Here is a 24,456-nt window from a genome sequence, read left to right on the forward strand (position 1 = left end):
ATCTCTATCAATTTATGAGTTTCGAACAGCGGTATACTACTGTTGCCTTTATTTAATATCGCTTTTTTAATGTCAATTATTGGTTATAAGATGGCCGACCGATACCCATAATTGCCTTTTGTTACTAAGTCTTAAGGGATTAAAATCATGGTAAGACATAAAATGTGCGGCTGGCTCAAATATTTGTTTGAAGCCCTGACCTAGATATATAAGAAAATAAAAGAAAAATGATTCTGAGGACAAGAACACCCCCACTCAGGCTTTTAAACCTTGCTTGTAATATGTGAAAATACTTTTGGGACGGACGAAAAAATGAACGGATAGACAGACAGATGGATGGACAGAAGGATGGACACTTAATGCCCCCTTAGCCTAGCTGTGGGGGTATAAAGATATTCTAAAAATTTGTAAAATGATAAGTAGATGAAAATTTAACAAACAATAACAGTAGTGATGTATGGTTTTTTAAGCATTAATAAAGTCATTTTGCTAGAAAACTTAAGAGTGTCATTGTTTTGAACAATGTCAAAAATATATCAGCTATAGCCCTGTCTATATTACATGGACATTGTTATTTATTAACTAGGGTACTGGTCTTCTTACAAGAGGCCATGAAAGATGTACAAGCCAACATTGCTGCCCTGACTACACTTGGCTCTGCAAGTCAGTATAGACCTTCTTAAGCATGCTGAAGATCCTCTTAAAGGTAATATTGCAGTGTGAAGTAGTGAGCATAACTTTGCTGAGTTGAATGGCTATCAAATGTTTTTCAACATAAAAACTTTTTGATTGATGTTTTGACAACAGTTTACTTTTCTATAAATAAACAGTATTTACCTATAATCAATCTTGGCATATGCCATAAACAGGAGCCATATCCAGTTATTAATATCATATCACCTGTTGATTATTCTATCAAACTACATACTTGTTAATTAGTCTTGGGCCAGGGTCAAAATCTACTCAAGTTGTGTAATGTTACACTGGATTCATAAGATACATTCTGATTTTTATGTTTTCAATAACAAATATTTTGAAAAAAGTGTAGTAAAAATTGGTGTCTGAACATTTTCATTCATGAAGTATTTGATTCACAGGACTTTCCTCTTTTCAAAGGGAAGACGGGAGGAAACAACCGAAAACAGGATTATCTTACTCCTGACGGGATGTTCACATGTATAAATATAAGAGTTTATGTAATTGATTTCATATAAGAAATTAATGTTCTTTGAGCATGCTTTCTGACCTGGCAAGTAATTTCTTTCATTTTTGCTTATACTTCTGTATATTTGATATTAATTACCTTTCAACAACCATATTTTCCTGGAAACTTTATTTCACTTTTAGCTATTCTTGCAGAATTTGCAGAAACTATTTCATAGGTGACAAATGAAACATTCATAATTTCATTTAACAAAGATACTTACAAACACAGTTGTAACCATCATAAAAATGTGTGGTTGGACACTGACATGTCTGTGTATCAGTACGAGCATATATAGAATCTGTAGTGATACACTGTGCAGTATTTGTACAAGTTTCTCCAAAAGCCCCACAGGGCAACATAGAATTGTAATCTGGGTGGTACAGTACTTTTTTTGGATGGATTTAAACATATCAAATAGCGAAAAATGAAAACAATAAAATATGACATCTGATCTACAGTTTATATAAAACATTCTATTTTAACTCATTTGATAAACAAGTTAAAGATACTTACTAACACAGTTGGTACCATCATGGAAATGTGTGACTGGACATTTACATGACTTTGTGCCATCACCAGTACATTCAGCATTGGTTGCAATACATTGTGAAACATTGGTACAACTTTCTCCTATGGCTCTTCCTGACAATAATGAAAAAAAGAAAAATTTAGTGAGAAGTACAAAACAGTGCAGATTATTAAAGATAAAGATAAACAATTCTTCAGCTGACAAAATTATAAAAAACAAAATTTGAGTAACAGTTTAATACTTTGAATCTATAAAAATTATTTCTCCCATTTTTTCTGAACATCTTTATTATTGTTACTGTACAAAACTGAGTCTTCCTGTGCTGTTTCATTGTTGATTGTTGGTAAATAAAGTACTAGTATGATTAAACCTTTCCTTTGAGTACAAAGAGAAAATAAAGAAAGGTTTTTTATTCATGCCTCCATCTTTTTTATTTGTATTCATTGTAATTGACGTAGATCATGGCATCAAAAACGGTCATATATTCCGGACATTTATACATTTACCAGACATTATCCGTCTGGGAAAAGCATGAAAAGGACATCTACTTTTAGTTCTCAAGACTTTCTTAAGAGATGGTCATTTTAATATAAATTAAAGTTTATGCGATCTTTTTGACCCGACCTTTTGCCTTAAACAGCCACACATTTCTGGTCATAAAAGTGACATGATGATTAATTACTATCAAAACAAACCCTACTTTAATACCTTCTCATTTTAATAAAGGTTAATTAGTTGTGGGACAGCTGAAATTTACCTGTTCATGTGACAAGTAAACTGTTTTGTACCGGACATTAATCAGTCTATTCCAAAGTTATTTTCTTACATTACAGCCGTTTGCATCTAATTAATTTAGTCAAAAAGATTGAAATTATCAGAAATACGTTTATAAATATGATTTGATGAAAAATTTAAAAGGTTTTTAAACGCAAAATCGTCAGAACCATTTTCTTTGAACTAGGTGGGAAATTTAATTATACATCATAATTCTTCAAAAATGCTAAAATTATCATTGATACCTTTATCTTACTTCATTTCAAGTATTTTCTTGAAGAAATCATGTGGAAAGAGCTACTTAAACTCAATCATGCTTTGAAAACGTACACGGGTTTTACGTATCCGTCTCTGGTCCACGTTTTGTCAAGTCAACATCCGGTATTAGGAAAATGTGCTTTTTAAAAACAAAAGTAAAGTTTTTGACAAAGTTATTTTGCACAAATAAAGAGTCAAAGGCAGATATTAGTATGCTGATGTTGCACACTTCCAATGATGGACTGTAAATTTAACAGTTCACGTCAGAACATCGAATTTATATCAAAGTAAAGTTTAAAGTAAATCGAATTTATATCCAAGTAAAGTTTAAAGTAAATCGAATTTATATCCAAGTAAAGTTTGTTGTGTTTTTGTTGTGTCGTTGTTCTCCTCTTATATTTGATGCGTTTCCCTCAGTTTTAGTTTGTAACTCGTATTTGTTTTTATCTCTATCAATTTATGAGTTTCGAACAGCGGTATACTACTGTTGCCTTTATTTAATATCGCTTTTTTAATGTCAATTATTGGTTATAAGATGGCCGACCGATACCCATAATTGCCTTTTGTTACTAAGTCTTAAGGGATTAAAATCATGGTAAGACATAAATGTGCGGCTGGCTCAAATATTTGTTTGAAGCCCTGACCTAGATATATAAGAAAATAAAAGAAAAATGATTCTGAGGACAAGAACACCCCCACTCAGGCTTTTAAACCTTGCTTGTAATATGTGAAAATACTTTTGGGACGGACGAAAAAATGAACGGATAGACAGACAGATGGATGGACAGAAGGATGGACACTTAATGCCCCCTTAGCCTAGCTGTGGGGGTATAAAGATATTCTAAAAATTTGTAAAATGATAAGTAGATGAAAATTTAACAAACAATAACAGTAGTGATGTATGGTTTTTTAAGCATTAATAAAGTCATTTTGCTAGAAAACTTAAGAGTGTCATTGTTTTGAACAATGTCAAAAATATATCAGCTATAGCCCTGTCTATATTACATGGACATTGTTATTTATTAACTAGGGTACTGGTCTTCTTACAAGAGGCCATGAAAGATGTACAAGCCAACATTGCTGCCCTGACTACACTTGGCTCTGCAAGTCAGTATAGACCTTCTTAAGCATGCTGAAGATCCTCTTAAAGGTAATATTGCAGTGTGAAGTAGTGAGCATAACTTTGCTGAGTTGAATGGCTATCAAATGTTTTTCAACATAAAAACTTTTTGATTGATGTTTTGACAACAGTTTACTTTTCTATAAATAAACAGTATTTACCTATAATCAATCTTGGCATATGCCATAAACAGGAGCCATATCCAGTTATTAATATCATATCACCTGTTGATTATTCTATCAAACTACATACTTGTTAATTAGTCTTGGGCCAGGGTCAAAATCTACTCAAGTTGTGTAATGTTACACTGGATTCATAAGATACATTCTGATTTTTATGTTTTCAATAACAAATATTTTGAAAAAAGTGTAGTAAAAATTGGTGTCTGAACATTTTCATTCATGAAGTATTTGATTCACAGGACTTTCCTCTTTTCAAAGGGAAGACGGGAGGAAACAACCGAAAACAGGATTATCTTACTCCTGACGGGATGTTCACATGTATAAATATAAGAGTTTATGTAATTGATTTCATATAAGAAATTAATGTTCTTTGAGCATGCTTTCTGACCTGGCAAGTAATTTCTTTCATTTTTGCTTATACTTCTGTATATTTGATATTAATTACCTTTCAACAACCATATTTTCCTGGAAACTTTATTTCACTTTTAGCTATTCTTGCAGAATTTGCAGAAACTATTTCATAGGTGACAAACGAAACATTCATAATTTCATTTAACAAAGATACTTACAAACACAGTTGTAACCATCATAAAAATGTGTGGTTGGACACTGACATGTCTGTGTATCAGTACGAGCATATATAGAATCTGTAGTGATACACTGTGCAGTATTTGTACAAGTTTCTCCAAAAGCCCCACAGGGCAACATAGAATTGTAATCTGGGTGGTACAGTACTTTTTTTGGATGGATTTAAACATATCAAATAGCGAAAAATGAAAACAATAAAATATGACATTTGATCTACAGTTTATATAAAACATTCTATTTTAACTCATTTGATAAACAAGTTAAAGATACTTACTAACACAGTTGGTACCATCATGGAAATGTGTGACTGGACATTTACATGACTTTGTGCCATCACCAGTACATTCAGCATTGGTTGCAATACATTGTGAAACATTGGTACAACTTTCTCCTATGGCTCTTCCTGACAATAATGAAAAAAAGAAAAATTTAGTGAGAAGTACAAAACAGTGCAGATTATTAAAGATAAAGATAAACAATTCTTCAGCTGACAAAATAATAAAAAACAAAATTTGAGTAACAGTTTAATACTTTGAATCTATAAAAATTATTTCTCCCATTTATTCTGAACATCTTAATTATTGTTACTGTACAAAACTGAGTCTTCCTGTGCTGTTTCATTGTTAATTGTTGGTAAATAAAGAACTAGTATGATTAAATCTTTCCTTTGAGTACAAAGAGAAAATAAAGAAGAGTTTTTTAATTCATGCCTCCATCTTTTTTATTTGTATTCATTGTACTTGACCTAGATATATCAGAAGATAAAAGAAAAATGTTTCTGAGGACAAGCACACCCCCACTCAAGCTTTTAAAGCTTGCTTGTAATATGTAAAAATACTTTTGGGAAGGACACAAAGAATGAACGGAAAGACAGACAGATGGATAGACAGAAGGATGGACGGCTAAGTGTAACACTTAATGCCCCTTTCCCTTAGCAGTGAGGGTATAAAAATATTCTAAAAATTTGTTAAATGGCAAGCAGATGGAAAATTAACAAACAATAACAGTAGTTATGAATGGTTTTTTAAGCATTAATAAAGTCATTTTGCTAGAAAACTTAAGACTGTCATTGTTTCGAACAATGTCAAAAATATATCAGCTATAGCCCTGTCTATATTACATGGACATTGTAATTTAATAACTAGGACACTGGTCTTCTAACAAGAGGCCATGAAAGAAGTACATGCAAACATTGCTGCCCTGACTACACTTGGCTCTGTAAGTCAGTATGGACCTTCTTGACCATGCTGAAGATCCTCTTAGATGTAGCATTGCAGTGTGAAGTAGTGAGCATAACTTTGCTGAGTTGAATGGCTATCAAATGTTTTTCAACATAAAAACTTTTTAATTGATGTTTTGACAACAGTTTACTTTTCTATAAATAAACAGTATTTACCTTTAATCAATCTTGGCATATGCCATAAACAGGAGCCATATCCAGTTATTAATATCATATCACCTGTTGATTATTCTATCAAACTACATACTTGTTAATTAGTCTTGGGCCAGGGTCAAAATCTACTCAAGTTGTGTAATGTTACACTGGATTCATAAGATACATTCTGATTTTTATGTTTTCAATAACAAATATTTTGAAAAAAGTGTAGTAAAAATTGGTGTCTGAACATTTTCATTCATGAAGTATTTGATTCACAGGAATTTCCTCTTTTCAAAGGGAAGACGGGAGGAAACAACAGAAAACAGGATTATCTTACTCCTGACAGGATGTTCACATGTATAAATATAAGAGTTTATATAATTGATTTCATATTAGAAATTAATGTTCTTTGAGCTTGCTTTCTGACCTGGCAAGTAATTTCTTTCATTTTTGCTTATACTTCTGTATATTTGATATCAATTACCTTTCAACAAACATATTTTCCTGGAAACTTTATTTCACTTTTAGCTATTCTTGCAGAATTTGCAGAAACTATTTCATAGGTGACAAATGAAACATTCATAATTTCATTTAACAAAGATACTTACAAACACAGTTGTTACCATCATAAAAATGTGTGGTTGGACACTGACATGTCTGTGTATCAGTACGAGCACATATAGAATCTGTAGTGATACACTGTGCAGTATTTGTACAAGTTTCTCCAAAAGCCCCAGAGGGCAACATAGAATTGTAATCTGGGTGGTACAGTACTATTTTTGGATGGATTTAACAGTCAGGGATATAACTGTATAGGGTTATTACAGAAAAATAACATACATTTGTTATTGTGGACTAAAAAATCAAAGAACTGTGATAACATATGTATGTTACATGTTTCAAAGGGACAATATACATCACTAGTTTAGTTAAAATGCATGCAAGTTCTATTAATATTACTATTGTCTTTATGTATACTTAACTTTAGAAAGATATAACAGTTCATAGTTTGCCAATTTTGCATAGTACACCTATATGTTATTACAGAAAAAATATGCCTGTAATAACTAAAGGGTGTTATCACAGCTTCTCTATATCATTCCAAAGCATTTTCTCAGACATACATCATGCTTAATTACAATGTATTTTGATTTATTGTAAGAAATAATGACCAGAGCATGTAATGAGGTTCTGCGCAAGTTTCCCAGTAATTCCCAAGTGTCTCATATAATAAGTTACATTCCTTTAATAACTAAGCTATGTTATCACAGCTAAGTTTATCCCTTAAATTAGCCTCGTCTCATTGATTTACCATGGTTAATCAAAAATGTATTAATTCAATTAAAAAATTAATTATCAAGGCTATGCATTTAGTTTCTGCGCAAAGTCTCAAGAGTTCCCTAGAGCCCATTATAAATTAAAATATTTTTGACTAATTTTACAAATAACAAACATATGTTATTGCAGATTTAGAAAGTTTAAGGAATAAAGAGTAGACAACTCATGAAAGTATCTGTAATAACACACGCAAGTTATTTTCTGTAATAACCCTATAGAGTTATATCTCTGACTGTTAAACATATCAAATAGTGAAAAATGAAAACAATAAAATATGACATTTGATCTACAGTTTATATAAAACATTCTATTTTAACTCATTTGATAAACAAGTTAAAGATACTTACTAACACAGTTGGTACCATCATGGAAATGTGTGACTGGACATTTACATGACTTTGTGCCATCACCAGTACATTCAGCATTGGTTGCAATACATTGTGAAACATTGGTACAACTTTCTCCTATGGCTCTTCCTGACAATAATGAAAAAAAGAAAAATTTAGTGAGAAGTACAAAACAGTGCAGATTATTAAAGATAAAGATAATTAAATGTGGATAGTGTCCACATGTGGACACAGATGATGCCCCCGCTTGCATATCATATAGTTATAAAGGGACATAACTGAAGAATGGTAAAAGTGACGCTACCCAAATTTGAACTTGATCTAAGTTTTGTGGTAAAAAGCATTGTGTGCAGTCTCATAACATTTGGTTGTGGCTAACTTAAGAAGAGAACAGAAACTAAAAATTCAGCAATTTTTCTATTTGTAAACACGCATAACTCTAGAACAGTTGTGTATAAGTTTTATAACATTTGGTTGAGATAAACTAAAGTTAGAGAACGGAAACGAAAAATTCAGCAATTTTTATGTTTATAAAGGGACATAACTAAAGAATGGTAAAAGTGTCGCCACCAAATTTCGTACTTAATCTGTATTATGTAGTAATAAGCATTGTGTATAAGTTTCATAACATTTAGTTGAGGCAAACTAAAGTTAGAAAACGGAAACAAAAAATTTGTACTTGATCTTAGTTTTGTGGTAATGAATATTGTGTATAGGTTTCATAATGTTTGGTTGGGGCAAACTTAAGTTACAGAATGGAAACTAAAAATTTAGCAATCTTTTGATTTATAAAGGGGCATAACTCAATAATGGTTAAAATGACACTACCCAACTTCAACTTGATGATGATCTGTGTTTTATCAGTGGGAGTCAAAATTAAACATTGCATTGTATAAAGCATTGATTGTAGTTGATTTAACTATAGTCATGGACAAAGGTAGAAAACTCCAATTTAAAAAAAAACTTGATAATTAGAAGAAAAGAAAATTTTTGCAATTTTTCCATTTGTAAAGGGGCATAACTCTAGAACGGTTAAAGTGACGGCACCAAAATTCAAGCTTGATCTGTTTTTTGTGGTAATAAGCATTGTGTATAAGTTTCATATTATTTGGTTGAGGCAAACTTAAGTTAGAGAACGGAAAACTAAATATTTTGCAATTTTTCCATTTATAAAGGGACATAACTCTAGAATGGTTAAAGTGACGCCACCAAAATTCAAACTTGATCTGTGTGTTGTAGTAATAAGCATTGTGTATAACTGTCTTAACATTTGGTTGAGGCAAACTTAAGTTAGAGAACGGAAAACTAAATATTTTGCAATTTTTCCGTTTATAAAGGGGCATAACTCTAGAACGGTTTAAGTGACGCCACCAAAATTCAAACTTGATCTGTGTTTTGTGGTAATAAGCATTGTGTTCAAGTTTCATAATATTTGGTTGAGGCAAACTCACGTTAGAGAACTGAAACCAATTTTGGGACGTACGGACGAACGTACAGACGGACAAGGGTAAAACTTACGCTACGGCGGGGGCATAAAAATTCTTCAGCTGACAAAATAATAAAAAGCAAAATTTGAGTTACAGTTTAGTACTTTGATTCTATAAAAATTACTTCTCCCATTTATTCTGAACATCTTTATTATTGTTACTGTACAAAACTGAGTCTTCCTGTGCTGTTTCATTGTTAATTGTTGGTAAATAAAGTACTAGTATGATTAAACCTTTCCTTTGAGTACAAAGAGAAAATAAAGAAGAGTTTTTTAATTCATGCCTCCATCTTTTTTATTTGTATTCATTGTACTTGACCTAGATATATAAGAAAATAAAAGAAAAATGTTTCTGAGGACAAGCACGCCCCCACTCAAGCTTTTAAAGCTTGCTTGTAATATGTAAAAATACTTTTGGGAAGGACAAAAGAATGAACGGAAAGACAGACAGATGGATGGACAGAAGGATGGATGGCTAAGTGTAACACTTAATGCCCCTTTCGCTTAGCAGTGAGAGTATAAAAATATTCTAAAAATTTGTAAAATGACAAGCAGATGGAAAATTAACAAACAATAACAGTAGTTATGTATGGTTTTTTAAGCATTAATAAAGTCATTTTGCTAGAAAACTTAAGACTGTCATTGTTTCGAACAATGTCAAAAATATAACTCAAGAATGGTAAAAGTGTCGCCACCAAATTTCGTACTTAATCAGTATTATGTTGTAATAAGCATTGTGTATAAGTTTCTTAACATTTGGTTGAGGCAAACTAAAGTTAGAAAACGGAAACAAAAAATTTGTATTTGATCTTAGTTTTGTGGTAATGAATATTGTGTATAGGTTTCATAATGTTTGGTTGGGGCAAACTTAAGTTACAGAAAGGAAACTAAAAATATTGCAATCTTTCGATTTATAAAGGGGCATAACTCAATAATGGTTAAAGTGACACTACCCAAATTCAACTTGATCTGTGTTTTATCAGTGGAAGTCAAAATTAAACATTGCATTGTATATAGCATTGATTGTAGTTGATTCAAAATCGGACGAAAGAATGAATGGAAAGACAGACAGAAGGATGGACGGCTAAGTGTAACACTTAATGCTCCTTTCGCTTAGCAGTGAGGGTATAAAAATATTCTAAAAATTTGTAAAATGATAAGCAGATGGAAAATTAACAAACAATAACAGTAGTTATGTATGGTTTTGAAAGCATTAATACAGTCATTTTGCTATAAAAACTTAAGACTGTCATTGTTTCGAACAATGTCAAAAATATATCAGCTATAGCCCTGTCTATATTACATGGACAGTGTTATTTAAAGGGGCACTAGCTACGAGATATATAAAAAATCTAATATATGATTTTTTTTATTCAATCATTAATGCAAGTGAAATAGTGAAATAATTATTCGCTTCTATCCACCAGTATTGTTCAATTTTGTCAAAATAAGCTAAGAAACATTGATAATGAATTATTCAATTGCAAGTGAATAATTCAACCTCATTGAATCCGTATTCATGTGAACTTCAATTTAACCCCTTAGCTAGAGATGGATAACACGTGAATTGTATGTGTAAAGTTATTTAAAGGAAAAGAATGTCAACATTGAAAGTGAAACAAAGGTAAATCATTTGATTGACTGATCCAATCCACAAAAAAATCATTCTTATACAGGTAAAAACGATGATAAACATATATTTTTAATCTATAATATGAAATTAAACAGACCTAGAAAAATCCAATAGCACGAGTTCGCTTAATCTATTTATATCTTTATTTATGTTTACATCGCTTATATGGTCATCGGATGACTAAGGAGGTCAACTCGAAAGTTAATAAGATGGCGTCTAGACTAAAATACACACGAAACCAAGCTATGTGTTATCATGCCCATGTCCTGTTAACTGTTTATTTTCGACTTTTTATAGTTTGGATAAATGTTTTACATTGTTATAAATCAAATATGAGAATTTGAGTCAAATCGGTGAACATGAATTTGACAGCTAGTGCCCCTTTAATAATTAGGACACTGGTCTTCTAACAAGAGGCCATGAAAGAAGTACAAGCCAGCATTGCTGTCCTGACTACACTTGGCTCTGCAAGTCAGTATGGATTTTCTTAAGCATGCTGAATGTCCTCTTAAAGGCAGCATTGCAGTGTGAAGTAGTGAACATAACTTTGCTGAGTTGAATGGCTATCAAATATTTTTCAACATAAAAACTTTTTAATTGATGTTTTGAGAACAATTCACTTTTCTATAAATAACAGTATTTACCTTTAATCAATCTTGGCATATGCCATAAACAGGAGCCATATCCAGTTATTAATATCATATCACCTGTTGATTATTCTATCAAACTGCAATTACTTGTTAATTAGTCTTGGGCCAGGGTCAAAATCTACTCAAGCTGTGTAATGTTACACTGGATTCGTTAGATACACTCTGATTTTTATGTTTTCAATAACAAATATTTTGAAAAAAGTGTAGTAAAAATTGGTGTCTGAACATTTTCATTCATGAAGTATTTGATTCACAGGACTTTCCTCTTTTCAAAGGGAAGACGGGAGGAAACAACCGAAAACAGGATTATCTTACTCCTGACAGGATGTTCACATGTATTAATATAAGAGTTTATGTAATTGATTTCATATTAGAAATTAATGTTCTTTGAGCTTGCTTTCTGACCTGGCAAGTAATTTCTTTCATTTTTGCTTATACTTCTGTATATTTCAACTACCTTTCAACAAACATATTTTCCTGGAAACTTTATTTCACTTTTAGCTATTCTTGCAGAATTTGCAGAAACTATTTCATAGGTGACAAATGAAACATTCAAAATTTCATTTATCAAAGATACTTACAAACACAGTTGTTACCATCATAGAAATGTGTGGTTGGACACTGACATGTCTGTGTATCAGTACGAGCACATATAGAATCTGTAGTGATACACAGTGCAGTATTTGTACAAGTTTCTCCAAAAGCCCCAGAGACCAACATAGAATTGTAATCTGGGTGGTTCAGTACTATTTTGGGATGGTTTTAAACATATCAAATAGTGAAAAGTGAAAACAATAAAATATGACATTTGATCTACAGTTTATCTAAAACATTCTATTTTAACTCATTTGATAAACAAGTAAGAGATACTTACTAAGACAGTTGGTACCATCATGGAAATGTGTGACTGGACATTTACATGTCTTTGTACCATCACCAGTACATTCAGCATTGGTTGCAATACATTGTGAAACATTGGTACAACTTTCTCCTATGGCTCTTCCTGACAAAAAAGAAAAAAAGAACAATTTAGTGAGAAGTATAAAACAGTGCAGATTATTAAAGATAAAGATAAAAAATTCTTCAGCTGACAAAATGATAAAAAGCAAAATTTGAGTAACAGTTTAATACTTTGATTCTACAAAAATTCTTTCTCCCATTTATTCTGAACATCTTTATTATTGTTACTGTACAAAACTGAGTCTTCCTGAACTGTTTCATTGTTGACTGTTGGTAAATAAAGTACTAGTATGATTAAACCTTTCCTTTGAGTACAAAGATAAAATAAAGAAGAGTTGTTTTATTCATGCCTCCATCTTTTTTATTTGTATTCATTGTACTTGACCTAGAGATATAAGAAAATAAAAAAAATGTTTCTGCGGACAAGAACACCCCCATTCAAGCTTTTAAAGCTTGCTTGTAATATGTGAAAATACTTTTGGGATGGGAGAAAGAATGAAAGGAAAGACAGACAGATGGATGGATGATGGATGGACAGCTAAGTGTAACACTTAATGCCCCTTTCGCCTAGCAGTGAGGGTAAAAAAATATTCAAAAAATTCGTAAAATGATAAGTATATCGAAAATAAACAAACAATAATAGTAGTTATGTATGTTTTTTTAAACATTAATAAAGTCATTTTGATGAAAACTTAAGACTGTCATATATTGTATCGAATAATGTCAAAAATATATCAGCTATAGCCCTGTCTATATTACATGGACAGCGTTATTTAATAACTAGGGCACTGGTCTTCTAACAAGAGGCCATGAAAGAAGTACAAGCCAACATTGCTGCCCTGACTACACTTGGCTCTGCAAGTCAGTATGGATCTTCTTAAGCATGATGAAGATCCTCTTAAAGGCAGCATTGCAGTGTGAAGTAGTGAACATAACTTTGCTGAGTTGAATGGCTATCAAATGTTTTTCAACATAAAAAGTTTTTAATTGATGTTTTGACAACAAATCACTTTCTATAAATAACAGTATTTACCTTTAATCAATCTTGGCATATGCCATAAACAGGAGCCATATCCAGTTATTAATATCATATCACCTGTTGATTATTCTATCAAACTACAATTACTTGTTAATTAGTCTTGGGCCAGGGTCAAAATCTACTCAAGTTGTGTAATGTTACACTGGATTCGTTAGATACACTGATTTTTATGTTTTAAATAACAAATATTTTGAAAAAAGTGTAGTAAAAATTGGTGTCTAAACATTTTCATTCATGAAGTATTTGATTCACAGGTCTTACTTTCCTCTGTTCAAAGGAAAGACGGGAGGAAACAACCAAAAACAGGATTACCTTACTCCTGACAGGATGTTCACATGTATAATTATAAGAGTTTGTGTAATTGATTTCATATTAGAAATTAATGTTCTTTGAGCATGCTTTCTGACCTGGCAAGTAATTTCTTTCATTTTCGCTTATACTTCTGTATATTTGATATCAATTACCTTTCAACAAACATATTTTCCTGGAAACTTTATTTCACTTTTAGCTATTCTTGCAGAATTTGCAGAAACTATTTCATAGGTGACAAATGAAACATTCAAAATTTCATTTATCAAAGATACTTACAAACACAGTTGTTACCATCATAAAAATGTGTGGTTGGACACTGACATGTCTGTGTATCAGTATGAGCACATATAGAATCTGTAGTGATACACTGTGCAGTCAGGGATGATTCCAGGTGTTTTCAAATGGGTCCCTTGAACATCAAATTGGGAATTTTTATCCCAATAGGGAATTTTTTATGCATAAAATCTAAGACGAAATAATAATATTTTCCTGTAAAAACAGAAAATGTATATTAAGTTTCACCTGTACACTGATTTAAGAAGTTGTAACATTTTGAATAATTCTGGATGGGCTACTGATTATGATATATATGATTCTCAGAGATATGATTACTAGATCACTTGACAGTTATTGGATTGAGACCAGGGAAGTTGTAATACATGGATATCATTGCACATGATGCACCATCGACTTAGCTATGGCAACCTAGGCCTATTACAAAAACATATATAACAAACATGTAAACCACTAAAAAAATCATCCATTGGGTATTTTTTCAACAGGTCATCTTTATAAATTCACCTTGATTCAAATGGATTTCATATTATACCTTTATCTTCGGGTCGTTAAATAAGCCAAAGGCTTCTACTGACCCCTCATCTTGGATTGTCGTAATGCAATTTCTCCTCTCATAATAATCGCATAATAATATATTTATATGTATATTACTAGAACACATCCGCAATATCGCGGGTCCGTGACTGAATTTAAGTATCTAATAATGTGGAAGCCTTATTTTAGCCTGGATTTTTAGTATTGGTATAGTCATCTGATAAAGTCATGCTGATTATAAGATGCACAGTTTTCTCTGCTTTCAAAATCTTTCTGTTTGAACCTGTTGACCTCAAACTTATCAATTATTGGTAATATTAATTATTTAGAAAACAAAAGGGCCTGGAATGGAGTAATTTTTAATCAACAGCATTGTACTATATAAGTTATAAATAAAGTTGAATTCTTTGATTCGCCGTTTTTAAGTCATGTCGGCTAACAAATTGAAAACAGTACCTACGCCTTATTCTAAGTCTAGATATTTAGTATTCGTATTGTCATTTTAAAAAGTCATGCTGATTAAAATACTTCACTAGGAAACAATGTGACAATGATTGAATTTAGTAGTGTCAACCCTGTGATTATGACCCGTGTATATAGCAAATCCCAAATACACCGTTTGGTGGTGCGCCTGACAGATGCGGAACGTACAGATAAGGTAATAGTTAACATGTGACATATAATGACATGACTTAAAGGAAATCGCATCTGATAGTTCCGGAACTTTTTAATTTGTCTAATTGTTTATTGTTTGAAACAGTAATCGATGATAAAGGGTAAAATTTTCAGTATACCCTATCAAGTATATATACCCTTATATGAAGTTTGACTTGTAGCTTTCTTCGGTTATATGTTTATTAGGTAAACAAAAATGGTCTTTAGATTTAGTAGTATAGATACTTATAAAAATAGAACTTATTTAGGGGTGCGCAGCCTAACAATTAACATGAACATATAAATTTATACGGGTTCCAATTCTCGCCATTTAACCCTGACTTAAAATTATTCAAAGTCTTTGCCATCACTGTTAAACTGTGTGTGAACTGGCCAATTGTTTTAGGCATCAACATTATTTTCAAAAAGCTCAAACTTTTGTCTTTTGACATCATGTTTGAGGAAATTGTTTACCACATGTTGACATAATTAAATCGTTGTTAATAAAATACGATCGTAATCAGCATTCTTATCCAAATTTTAAAACGTTTTGATGACGGGTACACGACAACTAGTACCTTTGCCAACTTGTACTCAACCAACTTGTACCCTATTTTTACCAACTCGTACCCAATATTTTTTAGCATGATTGTTTTTCATTTATTAGGTTATATTGAAAATTTAATTTTTATTTTTATTTTGTAATCGATCCACTGATAAGATTTTTCTTAATGTTTTTTAAACATGTTTCTTAAATGCAGCATAAGTCTTTAATTGTGAAGTAATGAATTCATTAGTTTTAAACATTGTTGGTAAATAAGAATATATAGAACATCATCCTGATCATCTCAACCAGAGACATATATATATATGTCTCTGTCTCAACCTTGAACGATCAATAAAATATTGGAAAAGGATATTTTTTTACTGATTTTTGCGTTGGTCAAGGGAGTTTTTTTGTGTTTGTGTATATATAATTAATACCTTTCCAATCCTTTTGAAACTATAAAGCCACTGGCAGCACACGAATTAAACAAAGTCCAAATGTTTTACATATATATTTATTAGGAATTATTTTTTTTTTTTCTGTGAATAGAAATTAAAAAAAAAGATCGCCGAAGTTAAATGTAATATTAACCTGCAATCCAAGAAACTGGACATGTCTTAGCACAGACTGTTTGAAGTGAAAAAGACAACCATGCCTGGAATCACCTCCTTTAGGGCCTGCCACAAACCACCCTCAAAGTCGGCTATGAACCCACGGACTTTTCAGTGAGGATTGTATAAGTATACCTCAACGGACTTTGATGTTCAAAATGCCGAATTCATATGGATTTTTTTGTTTTTATATACTTCTCTATGTTTATTTATTGTATGATTATAATTATTTAATATGCATATCAAATAAATTGCCGCATGATATATGAGAGAAAATAACAACTATAATTTATATAAATGATAATAACATATTGGGTACGAGTTGGTAAAAGTACGAGTTGGTTGAGTACAAGTTGCCGAAGGTGCGAGTTGACATGTATCCTTGACGACAAACTATGAAAACTTATAGTTGCTGAAATCGGTGACGGAAACTTTTCCGGAAATATAGATTTTTATTTTATTTTCCTGAATTGGTAATTTATATTCGCAAACATTTTTTTGGGGCTGCTGGTCGATTTTAGGGCCGCTAAGCGGCGTCTAAACTATATAGTGGAATCATCCCTGGCAGTATTTGTACAAGTTTCTCCAAAAGCCCCAGAGGGCAACATAGAATTGTAATCTGTGTGGTACAGTACTATTTTTGGATGGCTTTTAACATATCAAAAAGTGAAAAATGAAAACAATAAAATATGACATTTGATCTACAGTTTATATACAACATTTTCTTTTAACTCAATTTATAAACAAGTTAAAGATACATACTTAGACAATTGGTACCATCATGGAAATATGTGACTGGACATTTACAAGTCTTTGTACCATCACCAGTACATTCAGAATTGTTAGCAATACATTGTGTAACATGTGTACAACTTTCTCCTATGGCTCTTCCTGTTTAAAATAAAATAAGAAAAATTTAATGACAAGTACAAAACAATGCAAATAATTAAAAATAAAGAACAAAAATTGATTAGCTGGAAGAATAGTTAAAAACAACATTTGAGTAACAGTTTAATACTTTGAATCTACAGAAAATATTTCTTCAATTTATTATGAACATCTTTATTATTGTTACTGCACAAAATTGAGTCTTCCTGTGCTGTTTCATTCTTTATTATAGTTAATGCACACAACTGAGTCTACCTGTTCTCCCTCATAGTTTGTAAATAAAGTATTAGTATGATTAAACCTTTCTTTTGAGTACTAAGACAAAATAAAGAAGAGTTTTTTTATTCATGCCTCAATCTTTTTTATTTGTATTGATTGTAATTGACCTAGATATATAAGAAATTAAAAGAAAAACGTTTCTGAGGACAAGAATACCCCCACTCAAGCTTTTAAAGCTTGCTTGTAATATGTGAAAATACTTTTGGGATGGACGAAAGAATGAACAGAAAGACAGACAGATGGATGGATGATGGATGGACGACTAGCTGTGGGGGCATAAAAATATTCTATAAATTTGTAAAATGATACATAGATGAAAAATTAACAAACAATAACAGTAGTTATGTATGGTTTTTTAAGCATTAATAAAGTCATTTTGCTAAAAAACTTAAGACTGTCATTGTTTCAAACAATGTCTAAAATATATCAGCTAGAGCCCTGTCTATATTCACTACAAACTGCTCAGAGTCTGAAAAGCCCATATTTTGAGCTCGACCAGTAAAGTTGAGCACAGACTTTACTTGATAAGTTTCGACATTATCTTTGCCATCACTGTTAAACTGTGTGTGAACTGGCCAATTGTTTTAGGCATCAACATTATTTTCAAAAAGCTCAAACTTTTGTCTTTTGACATCATGTTTGAGGAAATTGTTTACCACATGTTGACATAATTAAATCGTTGTTAATAAAATACGATCGTAATCAGCATTCTTATCCAAATTTTAAAACGTTTTGATGACGGGTACACGACAACTAGTACCTTTGCCAACTTGTACTCAACCAACTTGTACCCTATTTTTACCAACTCGTACCCAATATTTTTTAGCATGATTGTTTTTCATTTATTAGGTTATATTGAAAATTTAATTTTTATTTTTATTTTGTAATTGATCCACTGATAAGATTTTTCTTAATGTTTTTTAAACATGTTTCTTAAATGCAGCATAAGTCTTTAATTGTGAAGTAATGAATTCATTAGTTTTAAACATTGTTGGTAAATAAGAATATATAGAACATCATCCTGATCATCTCAACCAGAGACATATATATATATGTCTCTGTCTCAACCTTGAACGATCAATAAAATATTGGAAAAGGATATTTTTTTACTGATTTTTGCGTTGGTCAAGGGAGTTTTTTTGTGTTTGTGTATATATAATTAATACCTTTCCAATCCTTTTGAAACTATAAAGCCACTGGCAGCACACGAATTAAACAAAGTCCAAATGTTTTACATATATATTTATTAGGAATTATTTTTTTTTTTTCTGTGAATAGAAATTAAAAAAAAAGATCGCCGAAGTTAAATGTAATATTAACCTGCAATCCAAGAAACTGGACATGTCTTAGCACAGACTGTTTGAAGTGAAAAAGACAACCATGCCTGGAATCACCTCCTTTAGGGCCTGCCACAAACCACCCTCAAAGTCGGCTATGAACCCACGGACTTTTCAGTGAGGATTGTATAAGTATACCTCAACGGACTTTGATGTTCAAAATGCCGAATTCATATGGATTTTTTTGTTTTTATATACTTCTCTATGTTTATTTATTGTATGATTATAATTATTTAATATGCATATCAAATAAATTGCCGCATGATATATGAGAGAAAATAACAACTATAATTTATATAAATGATAATAACATATTGGGTACGAGTTGGTAAAAGTACGAGTTGGTTGAGTACAAGTTGCCGAAGGTGCGAGTTGACATGTATCCTTGACGACAAACTATGAAAACTTATAGTTGCTGAAATCGGTGACGGAAACTTTTCCGGAAATATAGATTTTTATTTTATTTTCCTGAATTGGTAATTTATATTCGCAAACATTTTTTTGGGGCTGCTGGTCGATTTTAGGGCCGCTAAGCGGCGTCTAAACTATATAGTGGAATCATCCCTGGCAGTATTTGTACAAGTTTCTCCAAAAGCCCCAGAGGGCAACATAGAATTGTAATCTGTGTGGTACAGTACTATTTTTGGATGGCTTTTAACATATCAAAAAGTGAAAAATGAAAACAATAAAATATGACATTTGATCTACAGTTTATATACAACATTTTCTTTTAACTCAATTTATAAACAAGTTAAAGATACATACTTAGACAATTGGTACCATCATGGAAATATGTGACTGGACATTTACAAGTCTTTGTACCATCACCAGTACATTCAGAATTGTTAGCAATACATTGTGTAACATGTGTACAACTTTCTCCTATGGCTCTTCCTGTTTAAAATAAAATAAGAAAAATTTAATGACAAGTACAAAACAATGCAAATAATTAAAAATAAAGAACAAAAATTGATTAGCTGGAAGAATAGTTAAAAACAACATTTGAGTAACAGTTTAATACTTTGAATCTACAGAAAATATTTCTTCAATTTATTATGAACATCTTTATTATTGTTACTGCACAAAATTGAGTCTTCCTGTGCTGTTTCATTCTTTATTATAGTTAATGCACACAACTGAGTCTACCTGTTCTCCCTCATAGTTTGTAAATAAAGTATTAGTATGATTAAACCTTTCTTTTGAGTACTAAGACAAAATAAAGAAGAGTTTTTTTATTCATGCCTCAATCTTTTTTATTTGTATTGATTGTAATTGACCTAGATATATAAGAAATTAAAAGAAAAACGTTTCTGAGGACAAGAATACCCCCACTCAAGCTTTTAAAGCTTGCTTGTAATATGTGAAAATACTTTTGGGATGGACGAAAGAATGAACAGAAAGACAGACAGATGGATGGATGATGGATGGACGACTAGCTGTGGGGGCATAAAAATATTCTATAAATTTGTAAAATGATAAATAGATGAAAAATTAACAAACAATAACAGTAGTTATGTATGGTTTTTTAAGCATTAATAAAGTCATTTTGCTAAAAAACTTAAGACTGTCATTGTTTCAAACAATGTCTAAAATATATCAGCTAGAGCCCTGTCTATATTCACTACAAACTGCTCAGAGTCTGAAAAGCCCATATTTTGAGCTCGACCAGTAAAGTTGAGCACAGACTTTACTTGATAAGTTTCGACATTATCTTAACAGTACTTAACTTTCTCCTATGGCTCTTCCTGACAAAATGAAAAAAGAAAAATTTAGAGGAAACAAACCGAAAACAGGATTATCTTACTCTTGACAGGATGTTCACATGTATTAATATAAGAGTTTATGTAATTGATTTCATATTAGAAATTAATGTTCTTTGAGCTTGCTTTCTGACCTGGCAAGTAATTTCTTTCATTTTTGCTTATACTTCTGTATATTTCAACTACCTTTCAACAAACATATTTTCCTGGAAACTTTATTTCACTTTAAGCTATTCTTGCAGAATTTGCAGAAACTATTTCATAGGTGACAAATGAAACATTCATAACTTTGCTGAGTTGAATGGCTATCAAATGTTTTTCAACATAAAAACTTTTTAATTGATGTTTTGACAACAAATCACTTTTCTATAAATAACAGTATTTACCTTTAATCAGTCTTGGCATATGCCATAAACAGGAGCCATATCCAGTTATTAATATCATATCACCTGTTGATTATTCTATCAAACTACAATTACTTGTTAATTAGTCTTGGGCCAGGGTCAAAATCTACTCAAGTTGTGTAATGTTACACTGGATTCGTTAGATACACTCTGATTTTTATGTTTTCAATAACAAATATTTTGAAAAAAGTGTAGTAAAAATTTGGTGTATGAACATTTTCATTCATGAAGTATTTGATTCACAGGACTTTCCTCTTTTCAAAGGGAAGATGGGAGGAAACAACCGAAAACAGGATTACCTTACTCCTGACAGGATATTCACATGTATAAATATAAGAGTTTATGTAATTGATTTCATATAAGAAATTAATGTTCTTTGAGCTTGCTTTCTGACCTGGCAAGTAATTTCTTTCATTTTTGCTTATACTTCTGTATATTTGATATCAATTACCTTTCAACAAACATATTTTCCTGGAAATTTTATTTCACTTTTAGCTATTCTTGCAGAATTTGCAGAAACTATTTCATAGGTGACAAATGAAACATTCAAAATTTCATTTATCATAAATACTTACAAACACAGTTGTTGCCATCATAAAAATGTGTCGTTGGACACTGACATGTCTGTGTATCAGTACGAGCATATATAGAATCTGTAGTGCTACACCATGTACACTGTGCAGTATTTGTACAAGTTTCTCCAAAAGCCCAAGAGGGCAACATAGAATTGTAATCTGGGTGGTACAGTACTATTTTTGGATGGATTTAAACATATCAAATAGTGAAAAATGAAAACAATAAATTATGACATTTGATCTACAGTTTATATACAACATTCTCTTTGAACTCATTTGATAAACAAGTTAAAGATACTTACTAAGACAGTTGGTACCATCATGGAAATGTGTGACTGGACATTTACATGTCTTTGTACCATCACCAGTACATTCAGAATTGTTAGCAATACATTGTGCAACATGTGTACAACTTTCTCCTATGGCTCTTCCTGTTTAAAATAAAAGAAGAAAAATTAAATGACAAGTACAAAACAATGCAAATAATTAAAAATAAAGAACAAAAATTGATTAGCTGGAAGAATAGTTAAAAACAACATTTGAGTAACAGTTTAATACTTTGAATCTACATAAAATATTTCTTCAATTTATTATGAACATCTTTATTATTGTTACTGCACAAAATTGAGTCTTCCTGTGCTGTTTCATTCTTTATTATAGTTAATGCACACAACTGAGTCTACCTGTTCTCCCTCATAGTTTGTAAATAAAGTATTAGTATGATTAAACCTTTCTTTTGAGTACTAAGAGAAAATAAAGAAGAGTTTTTTTATTCATGCCTCAATCTTTTTTATTTGTATTGATTGTAATTGACCTAGATATATAAGGAATTAAAAGAAAAATGTTTCTGAGGACAAGAATACCCCCACTCAAGCTTTTAAAGCTTGCTTGTAATATGTGAAAATACTTTTGGGATGGACGAAAGAATTAACGGAAAGACAGACTGGATGATGGATGGACGGCTAGCTGTGGGGGCATAAAAATATTCTATAAATTTGTAAAATGATAAATAGATGAAAAATTAACAAACAATAACAGTAGTTATGTATGGTTTTTTAAGCATTAATAAAGTCATTTTGCTAGAAAACCTAAGACTGTCATTGTTTCAAACAATGTCTAAAATATATCAGCTACAGCCCTGTCTATATTCACTACAAACTGCTCAGAGTCTGAAAAGACCATATTTTGTGCTCGACCAGTAAAGTCGAGCACAGATTTTACTTGATAAGTCTCGACATTATCTTAACAGTACTTTACTGTACTCGACTTTGGTCTCGACTTCACTTAATAAGTCTGATTCAGTATTTGATAATCTTGGTGTAGTCTGAAATGGTCTCGCCACAGGCTCGACTAATCTCAACTTGTCTCGACCAGTCTCGAATCAGTCTTGACTCAGTCTCAACTAGTCTCGACCTGTCTTGACCAGTCTTGACCTTCAAATTTAGTCTTGACTGGTCTGAATCAGCCCATCTAACTCAATAATATATTGATCTTACAAAGTTCTCAGTTACTTGGTAGTTTGGTTCATTGCTGTCAAATTAAAGGATATAACTTATACGTAAAAAAAGCAAAAAAATTCAGTTTTGATTAAACTCAGATAGTCATCTTTAATTATTTCTATAACTTTTTCAAATCAACTTGGATTTTCATAAAACTCTACAGCTATCTCAATTATGTAAGAATGCCAAATTGTTTGGTAGTTTGGTTTATTGCTGTCAAATTTAAGGATTTAATTAAAAGGTAAAAAAAACTAGAATTTTCAGTTAGAACTGAATTAAGATAGTCACCTTTAAATTTGTTTATTACTTTTTCAAATCAACTTGGATTTTCATAAAACTATACAGCTATCTCAGTTGTATATTGGTCTTACTGAATCCCAGGTTGTTATATAGTTTGGGGTATTGCTGTCAAATTTAAGGATTCATTTAATCTAGGTAAAAACAGCGAGAATTTTCAGTTCGGACTAAATTCAGATAGTCATCTTTAAATTTTTTTACAACTTTTTCAAATCAACTTAGATCTTCATAAAACTCTACAGCTATCTCAATTATACATTGATCTTACAGAAAGCCAAATTGTTTGGTAGTTTGGTTTATTGCTGTCAAATTTAAGGATTTAATTGATAGGTAATTTTAAACAAGCTAGAGTTTTCAGTTCGGACTGAATTCTGATAGTCACCTTTAAATTTGTTTATTACTTTTTCAAATTAACTTGGATTTTCATAAAACTATACAGCTATCTCAGTTATATATTGATCTTACTGAATCCCAGGTTGTTATGTTGTTTGGCGTATTGCTGTCAAAATTAAGGACTTAATTAATCTAGCTAAAACAAATGTGGATAGTGTCCACATGTGGACACAGATGATGCCCCCACTTGCATATCATATACACTACAAACCAGTAAAAGTCTAAAATGGCCTATATCTGTACTCGACTGTACTGATTTTACTCGACCAGTCTGAATTGGTCTGAAATTTACTTGATAATACTTGACTGTAGTCTGAACCATACTTAACAGTCTGAACTTGTACTCAACCCTTACTCGACCAGTACTTAACCATTTTATACACGTCTGAACCATGCTCGACCTAGTCTGAACCATGCTCGACCTAGTCTGAACCATACTCGACCTACTCTGAACCATACTCGACCAAGTCTTAACCAACCTAGACCTATTTTTTGTATCTATCTATTGTATTTCATCAATTTAGGAACTGTTTAAATTTTTAACAACAGCTATTTCCCCTGGCTAGAAATTTGAACAACA

The 24,456-nt window shown here is 31.4% G+C and overlaps 1 protein-coding gene across 1 annotated transcript in view; it reads right to left on the reverse strand.

The window, feature by feature from the left end:
• LOC127726779 (stabilin-1-like) overlaps positions 1-24,456 on the reverse strand; it is a 46,668-nt gene that overhangs the window by 13,862 nt on the left and 8,350 nt on the right. Inside the window, exons 2-6 of the mRNA XM_052234233.1 lie at positions 17,207-17,335; positions 12,365-12,493; positions 7,722-7,850; positions 4,933-5,061; positions 1,721-1,849 (exon numbers count right to left, since the gene is read on the reverse strand). Of these exons, the coding sequence (XP_052090193.1) occupies positions 1,721-1,849; positions 4,933-5,061; positions 7,722-7,850; positions 12,365-12,493; positions 17,207-17,335 (645 nt within the window). The remainder of the gene's footprint in view (positions 1-1,720; positions 1,850-4,932; positions 5,062-7,721; positions 7,851-12,364; positions 12,494-17,206; positions 17,336-24,456) is intronic.

Source organism: Mytilus californianus, unplaced genomic scaffold (assembly GCF_021869535.1).
Source record: "Mytilus californianus isolate M0D057914Y unplaced genomic scaffold, xbMytCali1.0.p SCAF_18, whole genome shotgun sequence".
Taxonomy (NCBI): Eukaryota; Metazoa; Mollusca; class Bivalvia; order Mytilida; family Mytilidae; genus Mytilus; species Mytilus californianus.